Here is a 12,414-nt window from a genome sequence, read left to right as displayed (position 1 = left end):
TTTCTTCAGCTCAGGCCACACCTAACACCCAGGATGGCAGTATGATACTACTGCAGGGAAGCCACTAGGTGTAGGAGCAGGCAATCACTGCTTTACACGTTTCTGTTCAACAATCCAAGAGGAAGATACACAGGCAGCTCACGTGAAGCACTGCATTCTTGTAGTTCATAGAATTATAGAACAGCCTGGGTTGAAAAGGACCACAATGATCATCTAGTTTCAACACCCCTGCCACAGGTAAGGTCACCAACCTGGCTGCCCAGAGCCACATCCAGCCTGGCCTTGAATGCCTCCAGGGATGGGGCATCCACAACCTCCTTGGGCAACCTGTTCCAGTGTGTCATCACTCTCCGTATGGAAAACTTCCTTCTAATATTTAATCTAAACCTCTCCCCCGTCTCAGTTCAAAACCGTTCCCCCTTGTACTGTCACTATCCACCTTGTAAACAGCCGTTCCCCCCTCCCGTTTATATGCTCCTTTCAAGTATAGGAAGGCCACAATGAGGTCTCACCAGAACCTTTTCTTCTCCAAGTTAAACAATCCCAATTCCCTCAACCTTTCCTCATAGGAACCAGTCCTCTGATTATCTTAGTGGCCCTCCTCTGGACCCAATCAAAGAGCTCCATGTCCTTCCTGTATGCAGTACTCCAGATGGGGCCTCACAAGAGCTGAGCAGGGGACAATCACCTCCCCCTCCCTGCTGGCCACCCCTTTTCCAATGCAGCCCAGAACACAGTTGGCCTTCCAGGCTGCACATGCACACTACTGGCTCGTGTCCAGCTTCTCAGCTACCAGGCCCTCCAAGCCCTTCTCAACAGGGCTGCTCTCAAGATCTTCACCCAGTTTGTTTAAATACTTAGGATTGCCCCAACCCAAGTGCAGCACCCTGCTCTTGGCCTTATGACTGCTGTCTGAATCCAAAACACTTTTGAGTGATTTATAGCCAGTCTGATTTTGGTATATCGCTAGGTTTCAATCAGAGCCACCTTATGCTAACCCTAACCCTGTAGCAAGCACAGGAGCCAATCTAGAACAGCCAAGATCAGAATCCCAATTTTATACCTTTGCACCACGTTGGTGCTCCTCCACTGACAGTGCTTGTAGTTCTGCAGTGTGCTTAATCTGTAAACACAAGCCTGATTATCCAAACTGTGTTTTACTATGCTTGTTTTAGCGCTTTTAGGATCACATACATCAACAAGAGTATTGCTATTCGGTTTGCATACTTAAGGGGGAAGGTAAAAATCCAGAGTTCTTACCTGCCTGTTTTCAAAGGTTCCAGAATATTCAGGTTAGAGACATTAGCTGTCTACTATGCAGCCAGTTCTATCTACAAGAACCACATTTTAAGATTTGCCCATTTTTACTACTCCTGCTATTTAAAATTTCATCATCTCTTACTTGATGACACGACAAGTTTTGATGTAACAGCAGATCCATGATTTCCTTACCAAAGTTCACATTGATGATGACTGATGCTTACAGATCCATGGGGTAAAATAAATAAATAAGCAAATAATTTACAAACATTATATTTAGTGCAAGTAGAAAGATCTGATTCCTGTTGTAGAATAAAGGTATTTTTAAAGTAAAATCTGAAAAAAAAGACTACATACCAGCTGTCAGCATTTTAAATATGTTTATTCAGCAGCTATTACAATCAGCCTCCAAAAAATTGGAGTCCCCTTTTGTTTCTGAACCGTGTCAAGTGACAGAAATGCCTGCTAGGAATTGAAGAAGCTACACGGTGCACTCCTTTCTGAGAAACAGACATGTCTAAGAGGGATTAATTTCTCTGAGAAGGCAAAATATAAATATATACACTCTAAATCCACAACGACAGGTTAGACGCACTACAATAATTCAAGTGGGATAAGAGTGAACAAATCCAGATCATGTAAACTGCAGCCATAAGATATCTCTGCTGTCTTCTCAAATCCTGTCCAGTTTCGGTTTACATTCTGTGATCTGCCTATCGCAGAGTTGAAATACAGAAGCATAGAAGTGTTGAAGTGTTGAATCTCAGGGGCTGTGCACAGTAACAGGAACTGGGGTGATAAGCTGTTCTCTACACGTTGCTCAAGGCATCCACACCAGGAAGAACCTTACCTGTGAGTAGTTGAAAAATTCCAATAAAGATCAGAAAAAGAGAAGTACTTGGCTTTATGCTTACAACTGCAACAGTACACATATTCAAAAAACAGAAACAAACAAAATCTCCCCAACACCTCAAACTAAGGTCACATTGTTTCTACACGCACTCCTGCTGCTGTTTGTGGCTATCACAACATATGGGTTAAACTTCCACACAGTAAATATATTTTAGGGTTCTAGTGAGTATCCAGAGCATATCTGCAGACAGATTCTTAACAGCCCACAATCATCAGTGTTCAATTAATGATAGCAGTATGTTTCTGTCCAAGTTCCTGCTAGGGTCAGATCCAAATACTTTAAGATATTCTTCCATTAAATTTGATGGCAAACAGATTTTTGATAGGATCTGGGAAGTTGTTGCATACTTCCTTTAATCCCCACCAGCACGTAGATAGGATTTTGGAGTGTGTGGTGGAAATTTAACGAATAAATTAAGAAAAATAAACACTACCTTCTCCAAGACTTGAGTCTTCTACTGTGACTAAAACATCTGTATCCTGATAATTAGATACATCATTGCAAAGGGAAAGAGTAAGGAACATGCTTATCTTTGGGTATGGGTCCCCAAATTACTGAAGTGCAATGTTTTCTAAAGCATTTTCTTAGCTTTTTGTTGTCCTTCTTTGATAATGAAGAACATTTTCTTACCCCTTCCCCCCCCCAAAACACTACTTTTGAATGCTCGAGCTGTACAACAGTACTGAATTTTAACACTGTTCACAGCCCACTAGTTGTTTTAGCAGCCTTTTTTTTATATATATATCTTCAGAAGCTTTTCTAATTAGTTAGACTTCCGTTACATTTAAAAAAATCACACACAAGCCCACATCTCGGGCCAAAACTTAGACAATTTTGTCCTTTTGAATAAATCAGTTGCACAGTGCTTCCTTCTAGCCATCTGCATTCTTTCCCTTAACTACCACTCCCTAGGCAACAGAAACAAAAGCTCTGTCTCACACACAACTGCTGGAAACCAACAGCTGCAATGCAGTTTGTTGCAGTTTCTCTTCTACAGAGACACTGACAGTATTAGATACTTTACACGTATTGAGAAACAGATAATTACCAGAGGAAATGAAAACCCATTTAGAGAACAATGTAACTCATTGGAAGAACTCTAAATCCTCACCATTTTGGATTCTGAGTGCTCTTGTGCAGGTTTGTCAAGTGATCACTAGAGGGCTCCCCAAACCAGGGGATTTCCAACAATGCTCTCAAATGGAAGTTTCTAACCAAAATTTGAAATTATTCTGATCCCTAACTCAAACTGAGCATTGCAAACAGTCTCGTTAGCATGTCTCAGGGAATCATCAATAAACAAGGAGCTGCTCTGAGAGCTGTACTACTTTCTATTACAGCTTTTATTGCTGTGTGGGAGTGGCAGTCTATGCTCCTTGCAGGAATGCTCCATTTTCTTTTCTCTTCCTCTAGGGGGACAAAAAAAGAGCTAGGAGGACCTTATATGCAACTCCATTTGTTGAAACAAAGACGACAGTTATTGTGTTGTTGTGCCTTCCTGGATATCAACACAAGGCATAGCACCCAGGACTACCTAATTTGCTCAAGTAAGTCAAAACAAAAGAACAGTTACCCTCTAGCAGTTCCAGGCTGGCACCACCTCCAGTGCTGACATGGCTAACTTTATCTTCAGTGTTCCACTTTGCACAGCATGTAGCAGTATCTCCACCACCTGTAGTACAAGAAAATTAAAAATGAGCAAGGCAAGAAGTTCCATTTGTTCAGCTTAAGGGACGTAGCCTTGCTACAGGCTGGTGGTGCTCCCAAATCCTCAACATTAGTTCATACAGCAGTTTTTAAAAGTCATGTCTGCAAGCTGAGGGGGAGATGAAAGCATCACTGAAGAACAATTTGCCAACTATTTTTAATGTGGTGCTTAGCAGGCACAAACTTACTTGCTGCTTTTATAAAGACAAGAACAATCACGTGCAACTACTTACCAATAATGGTGATGCAGCCCTTTCCAGTTACTTCCACTACTTTGTCCATCAAGGCTTTGGTTCCTTTGGAGAACTTGTCCCATTCAAAGACTCCAACTGGACCATTCCACACTATTTGCTTGGCTCTTCCCACAACTTCAACAAACTTCTTAACACTTTCAGGGCCGCAGTCCAAGCCCTATGACAAGAGAATTCAGAGATAAGCTTTCTGGCAGCTTATCTAGAATCACCAATGTCTTACTGATGGGATCCTCAAATGCTTTTTTCCCCCCTCCTCTTTCATTTGACACTGAAGTTAACAAGGCTCTTGGAAGGCCTGATGGTACTGATTTTGTGCCCCCAAATTTGCTGCTAGTTTAGAAACAGCAGACTAATCACAAAGCAAGAGTTTCTCTACGCACTGAATACCAAGGAATAGAGATCTGCCAGAAGTTGCTTCTGTGGGGTGGAATCTGGTGTGGTATTTGTGTTCCAAGTACAAATAAGTCATTAAAAAAAAAAATAAAAATCAATGTCAGATGCATGAAGCTTTGCTTAGAAACTTTTGCGAACTCTAATTAAGTTCCAGTCAAATAAAAGGGACTTACACTCCATTTAGAACTGAAAGTTTTAGAGGAATTTTGTTGTTTTAATCCAAATCCCACAAAAGCTACTTTAAGACTTAAAATTGTATCAGGAAAAACCACAGGGTTTTCATTTTATGAAACAAAAATATGTTGTGCAGTTAGACTGCCTTCAGAAACATTTGCAAAGGATCACAATTACTCTTATAATTCCTACAAGAAGTGTTTTTCTCACCACAGTGCTTCCTGTTACTTTTTCTAGTCCCTCATCTATTAAAACCTACCATCCAGCCAGCAGGAATGCCTGAAGCCACTGTGGCTTCCCCAGTCTGTGCATGCTCATCGAATTTGTCTGCAGTGATGAAGTCAACCGGTAAGGTAATCTTCACACCGTTCTTCTCTGCCTTGGCCATCAGATCCTTGACAATTTTTGATCCCTCTTCATCAAACAGAGAGTTGCCAATCTACAAAATAATTATGTGGAAAAAAATAGAAGAAGCATCTGTTTAGCTACTGGGCATTATACATGAGATGAACAGCAGTCAAGCTGTTCAGACAGCAATTCTGGAGAACTGTATTAGAGCATTAAGACATACACAGCAAACCAATTTTTGCAAACAGGCTGTTGAGCAATTTCTGGGTGCTCCCTGCTCTCTATAGGGTATACTCTCTCACTATATATATATGGGTCATCCTTTACTAGAAGCAGAGACAATTCTCTTTTCATACCTGCATGTTGTTTAACACTTTGAGAAATGTGAATGCCATTCCACCACCAATGATCATCTCGTTGACCTTATCTAACATGTTACTGATCAGCTGGATCTTATCCTGAACTTTAGCTCTGGAAAAGAAGAAAAGGAAAGAATGAACAGTGTAGTCTCCACCCCAGACTCCTCAGGCAGACCTTACTCTATCTTTAATTAAGACAGAACAAAGCCTCAGCAAGGACTTATTGCATAGAAGTATAAAGCGGAATTTTTCAACAGCTATTCAGTAACAGCAATACTGAGATATTGCAAGGTCATTCTGAGAGAATGATTCAACAAAGAAGTTAGGGGGAGTGGGCAAAAAGAATTTGGCAACTCAGCAGGCCAGCATTAAACAGTATCTGCTAAGAACACTATTTAGCCCTCAATTTTTCTCCCATTTAAATATAAAGTTAGCTTGGCACTTTTTGACTATCCCACAACACACAGCAGGGATCAGAGCACTGCCATTCATAACTACTATCCAAGTCTAGATCTACTGTACCAGTGGATCTCTACCACAGTCTAAACTCCTGTAATCAGTTCAGGTCCCATACCCAAACTCACAATACAGATTCAAACTAGTAGGACGAACAGCCCTGCCCAAAAGCAGATGGCTGCTTTTAGCACAAGATATGAATGATAACAGAATAACAATGCCACAGTCGCTTTTTGTAGGAGTGGCAATAAGCAGCAGTAAGTAGACAAATCTTTCCTCTTTTATGCCACATGTTGTTACCTAAAAGAGAACTTCATGAAGGCCTTAGGAAATTACTTTAGGCAAAACTTTGGCTGGTACTCAAGAGACTTGCTTTACTGCCTCAGTTTGGCTCTGCCTTACCTACTGACATTTTTTTTTTTTCCTTTAGTTAACTAATCTCTAAAACAATGATAATGACACAGATTTTATTAGTAAAATGCTTTCAGATCTAATCATTAGGAATATGTATTCCCTCTACCATCCTAACCTTAGCAACTGGGGAGATCTCTGCTGTCAATCAGCCCCCAGCCCCAGTTTAAGCAGTGAAGTTGCTAACACTGCCACACTGTGGGAACTGTATGATAAAGGATTGACAGGATGTACAGACCCAAGGCAAAAACCTGCAGGATGCATCTTCCTTTGTGCAGCTCCATGCAAATGAAATGTGAAAGCGATTTATATTTTAATTGCTTTCCTGTGTGTACAATCCTGCTCCTAGTGCTGAAATTACTTCCCTGCATGTGGTTTTTGTTTGCCAATACACTTCATTTATTAATACAGTTGTCCTCAGTTAATCTTCTGGGTCCAGTTTTGTTATACATAAGTAGTAGCCAACCTACAGCTGATTCACATGCAGCTCCAAATCTTGGAGAGGTACCAATGAAAAGCAAGCATTGCTCATTGTAATCAAGATCATTTAAACATTTAAAATTTGATGCAAGAAGTGAGTATTACTTCTTTATACCAATAAATATGCTTTCAAAGAGCAGGAATAAGCCACATACTTTTATCATCAAGGAAATGCTATGTTGTCCAAGCTTTGCGTTACTGTTCAAGTACTTAAGTTCACTTGACAAACTGAAACTTATTTCTATACGCAAACAAGACATTTGGTGTTGCTCCTTCAATTCTCTTTGTACACTAGCTGCTGCTTAAGAGCAGAGGCTCAGCAAGCTACAGTAGGTCACCACTGCATTAGACAGACCGTGTCAACTTACACAGTGCTGAGCTTGCAGGATGCCTGTACTCTGAACCATGGAGGAAAGGTCACTGACAGTGTTTCAGGGCCATCAAGTGTATCAACTCTTCTGGGTCAACTGTACAGCAAATTGCTGTGGACTGTCCCTTATTTAGGGAACAGCAAATCATGAGATATGATGAGCAGACTCAATCATCACAAGGATGGACACAGTAAGCAAGCCTCCAAATAATCCATAGAGATTTCAGGAATTACCTAAACATCTGAAGTGTAGGTACAGTTCAAAGTAAAGCATTTGTTTGAACAAAGCCAGAAGAACTTATCATTTGTTCCAGAAGTGTTAAAGAAAAGTAAGTATGGGTATGGTTGGTATGCTCTTGAATCTTACCCTCCAAGAATTGCTAAGAAGGGTCTCTCTGGACTCTCAAGGGCCTTTGCAAAATAATCCAGTTCTTTCTTCATCAGGAAGCCAGCAGCCTTCTGAGGAAGATGAACACCTACCATGGAGCTGTAGAATAAAGATAAGAGTGAGGAAAGGAAAAAATGTTGCATCATTAACAACCAAAAAAGTGAATTCTAGTCGTAAGAGCTCAGTTATCTCCTGCTCTCAGGGAGAAACTTTAAACCATACACACTATAGACAATTACCTCCACTAAGTATCACTCAGGAACAAATACAGCAGAACAATAATAGGATAGCCTCAAAAAGCTAAACTTCAGTGTGGACAAAGCTCATTTTTCCACAGCAGGCATCATTCTGCAGTTCTGCCTATGGAATGAAAACAGATACATACCTGTGAGCACGGTGGGCAGTTCCAAAAGCATCATTGACATAAACATCTCCCAACTTAGAAAGAGAGGCTCTGAAAGCCTCCACTTTTGCAGCATCAGCTTTGATCTAAAAAGAAAAAGAATAAGTTTGTGCTACTCACACAAAACTAAAGTGAAATTCAGCAATTTATAAGCAATGGGCTTCTAAAAAAAAAAAAAAAAAAAAAAAAGCAAAGAAAGACCAGCTGAAGAAATTCAACTGTTCATCCTGTGGGTGTCTTCATTTCATATGCTCTTTACCAGTCCAGTAGGAACAAAAGAAATGCTTAAATTTTAACTCTGTATTAAACTCTGAGAGCTTACTATTAAAGCCCTGAGGACCACCCCCATTTCCAACTGCATCAGTAAAGCAGGCATGGACTGCAACGTTTTGCTCTCTCCAACAGATTTCTACTTACGTGAGGTGAACACAGGTAACACATAAAAGGTATGCAAGAGAAATCAGCGCTGAGATGAGACAAAACTCATTCAAAGCCATTTACTGAACAAAGAAAGTGTGGTCTCTAAGCACTACGGGTAAAACAATGAGCTGATGGATTCATTTTGCATCACTGCACTGAGGATTAACTTATAAATAGCCTGCACACTACAACAGGCCACAGTGACAGCAGCCAACATAGGAACACTGGAGATGAGCTTAGCACGTAGTAGGCAAGAACAGACACATTTCTGTTAAGGGACTTCCTCCATCATCCAGGCACCCTACCAAATCCTAAGTGGGATGGCTCAAGTAGTGCATCTTTGTGTGCCCTTTTATTCACAGCCTGAGCAGAACACAAGCTAAAGGGACTATACAGATTCTAGAACAATGCTAGAACTGTTCCTTCACTTGTTAAATTGCCTGACTGTACACAAAGAGATGAAATGCTTCTGTTAAAGCATCTGTAAGCACAACATGAGACTCTGAATGAAAGAACCACTACCACTTGATTTGCTTTGGACAGACATTTTCCAAGTATTAGTTGATAACCCACAAATTTGTATCTGGTCACTCCTTCCCTCCCCTATAGGAAGGGCATGATAGTTAAGCTGAAAAACTCAGCTGTCAGCAGTACCCTTCTGCACAGCCCAGCTGCAACGCATGCTTCTGTATGCATACTAGTGTACAAAATGAAAGGACTGTTTCTCAAAGCAAATTAAGTTCTTGTCTTATTCTTCTCCCTGCCATCACACTGGCTTTCAGTTGCACGTGACTGTGGTTAACTTCAAACTCGTACAATTTCCTATTTTCATCTGCACAGGCTTACTAAGCTACTCTGGGCTATTTTCTTAAGCTACTGGATTCCTGTATCAGCCTCTAAAGGGCACCACACGGTGTCAGCATTCCCCTCCATGCACTGAATATGAAAGGAGCCAAAACCTATGTAAAGTCACCAAGGTCACTATTGCTAAGAAAAGCAGCTGTCTGGAGCAAACATTCCTCCTGACCTTCAAGAAAATGTCAGAGGTACAAGGCAGCCAGGTTCTTGATGGCTACCATAAAAGCAGACAGGGTTTGATAATTTCTATGTTGCAGAATGTTTGATCAGCACATTAAAAAACTAGCCAGAGACAAAACTGTCATTCTCACTAGCCACGATGAATTCTTCAATCTCCAATCAACATAGAATTTTGTTTTAGACATCTCCACAGCTTCCTGGGCAGCCCTATTTCATTCATTTTACGGCCTACAGACCCCTGGCAATCATTTACAGCCTTTCACTTAAGCTGTTTCATCTTGGATATTCAAAGCATTTGACTCAGACTTTTCCTCTGCATAGTGCATGTGATCAGACTTGTTGAACACAGGTTCTCTCTCTGGTTCCCTTCTGAGAGTGAATTCATAAACAGCATTTTGAACGAGCAGCTAGTTCATTGTCAATCTGCTGCAACCAAGGTATTAAGACCAGAGGAGGCACACACAGAACCCAGACTTGAAGTTTCACCTTGTTCCCTGAAGCATCCTTCCCTTTCCCTTCTTCTTCTACATGGAATCGGAGGTTCTCTAGCAGGATGATGGAGCCATTTGCAGGATTAGCACAGGCTTTCTCCACCTCAGGACCAACACAATCCTTCAGGAATAAGACCTCCCTGCAAAGACAAGATATACACTGTCACCCCACTAGTGACTCTCTTTCCAAGAGGAAAGCATCCAGGTCCACTCACAAGGAGGGACTGATGCATGCTGAACTGTTCTGCTACTTCACCTGCCGATGAGAGCTTTAAGCTCCACAGCTACTGGAGCCAAGGAGAACTTGTCAGGCATGGGAACTCCATCTGGGCGGCCCAGATGACTCATCAAAACTACTGATTTGGCTCCATGGTCCAAGCAGTGCTTGATGGTAGGGACAGCTGCCTTGATTCTGGAACAGCAGAGAAAAACAAATGAAAAAGGATTCAGCTAGAGTTTGCCATGCAAGTACACTTGGTAATCACTCACACGAGAGCCCTGGAAGTTGTTCTTCAAAAAGGTAACAGAAAGTGAACATGAGAGCTAGGTAGAACGATTACTTAACATCCTACCTCTCATGTTCACACAGTTCAGTGTACTTCTACAGACAAAAGGGCATCACCACCAGTACCTTCCTAAAGGGGAGACTGGGCTTCTCAGCAACCTACACTTGCTAGGACAAACATCTAGGAGACTATCACACTTCACAAACCACAGCTGCCCTGCTGCTAACCCAGCCTTTTCCCTTCCCAGGAAAACTGACAATCCCTGAAGCACAGTCATTATGCATCATACACCAAATAATTTCCCTATCCCTCAGTGTTTTCAGGTTTTCTGCTGTGATCTTCCATGGTACATGGAAGATGGAAGTAAAATGTACCTTCTCATCCAAATGCTGCTGATAGCTCATAGCTAAAAACTGTCAGGAAGCATACGATTATTATGGGCTCCTCCTCTAGTCACTGATATTGAATCAATAAGAGAAATGATGGGAATGCTGACCAAAACTGTTACCTGCCTACAAATGATGGACAAGCAAGATAAAAAGACATCGTATATCCCTGTTTCTAAGCCCTGTGTTTTCATATGCTGCTCCAGAACAACTATGCGGATGTAAACCAACAAGTTAACAGAGGGTAAGGAGAGCAGAAAGTCTTCTGGATACTATCATCAAGTACAGCAATCAGAGCCAAACAAATATATGGCTGTAATATGGCCATAATGCTGCAACCATACTTCAGAAATAATGGTTAGGATCCATACAGTTAAGTGATATTTTTTATATGCTCTCTACAGTGAGAAGCTCTGTAGTATGTGTTGCTTGCAAATAGCTGCAGAAGCATTTAAATAACCATTCTGAATCACCTTTAATACTCAGGTACCAGCAGGGACAGTGTAATCACAGTACCACTCCAGGTACTGCTAACAGAACTGGGCTAAAATGAGAGAGAAAAATGGACTTTGGATCTCACCTTTGATTGTTGGTTATTTTGTGATCCTTCATTGGAACATTAAAATCAACCCTAAAAAAAGCAGAAAACAAAAAAAAATTAACAAAGAATGAGGGAACCTAAAAGTAAAGAGTCTGTCTGGAAATGCAGTGTCATTAGGGTTTCAGTCAGATTGTCAACTGCTTTGTGCACAAAGATCAGTGTGTTACTGGCCATTATATTAGCCATTTAATCTTGTAATGACAGTACAACTGGAGACCGAGCATCAGGCTGCATACCATCAATACAACCCGACTCTCACGACCACAGCGACGATGCCGAGGCAGAAAATGAAACTGAGACTGAACGAGCTGCCCCACTTCTCCTCGTGAAACCCATGCTCTCAGATCACCGAGTGGGAGCTTTCTGTTCTTCGCAGCTCTAATCTCCGCGGAGCCGAGCACTACGGCTGGAGGAAGACCCTACCTAGATGCAGAGATAACTTCCCCTACACGCGCCAGAGGAAAGGATAAAGGGGAGGAGTCCCGCCAGCCATTTCTGCCAGCATACCTCGTGCCCACGTGGTGAGCAGCAGGAAGCCGGTTGTGTAACAGCTCGGGGCAGAAATTATTCGCAGAGCGGCTTCTCTCCTCCCTGACTCACGCAGGGAAAGCGTGGCCAAGGCACGGCGCTGAGCAGCACCATCTTTTTCCTCCCGAGGAGGAAGGGAACGCCTAACCGACTGTAACGGAGTATCAGACCCAGTCAAACGCTACGCTACAGTTTATCCTTCGTTATTCCACACCTGTACCAAAAACATCCCTATGTAGTAGTTTCTCTTGGATTTTCTTGCTGCCTGCTCGACACCGAGACACACGGGAAGGACAAAAGCCGCCAGCAAAGCGGGAAGAGATGAGCAGAAACAAATCGATCCGGCAGCCCACGGCACAGTGAGCTAATTCTACAAACCGGACAGAAGGGCGCCGTTACCGCGCCGTTATTCCCAAACGGGGCGTAACAGAACAGCGACCGACCCCAGCAGCGCAGAGCACGGCGCGCTCCCGTGCGCCCCGAGCAGCGAAACCGGCGCGTGCTGCACAGCGACCGGGAGGCGCCGGG

At 42.3% G+C, this 12,414-nt stretch overlaps 1 protein-coding gene across 1 annotated transcript; it reads right to left on the bottom strand.

The window, feature by feature from the left end:
- Window positions 1–1,623: 1,623 nt before the first annotated feature.
- LOC100550807 (phosphoglycerate kinase) lies at window positions 1,624–11,444 on the bottom strand. The gene is made up of 10 exons (XM_010715363.3): window positions 11,338–11,444; window positions 10,122–10,277; window positions 9,861–10,005; window positions 7,899–8,002; window positions 7,493–7,612; window positions 5,406–5,520; window positions 4,961–5,140; window positions 4,114–4,291; window positions 3,747–3,845; window positions 1,624–2,110 (listed from the first exon to the last, which is right to left on the bottom strand). Exons 1-10 carry the CDS (start codon window positions 11,367–11,369, stop codon window positions 2,070–2,072), a joined length of 1,170 nt encoding a protein of 389 aa, XP_010713665.1. The 5' UTR covers window positions 11,370–11,444; the 3' UTR covers window positions 1,624–2,069.
- Between the last annotated feature and the right edge of the window lie 970 nt (window positions 11,445–12,414).

The sequence above is a fragment of the Meleagris gallopavo genome, chromosome 9, assembly GCF_000146605.3.
Source record: "Meleagris gallopavo isolate NT-WF06-2002-E0010 breed Aviagen turkey brand Nicholas breeding stock chromosome 9, Turkey_5.1, whole genome shotgun sequence".
In the NCBI taxonomy this organism is placed as follows: domain Eukaryota; kingdom Metazoa; phylum Chordata; class Aves; order Galliformes; family Phasianidae; genus Meleagris; species Meleagris gallopavo.
Note: the sequence above shows the minus strand (reverse complement) of the source record. Positions and strands in the feature narration are given on the sequence as shown.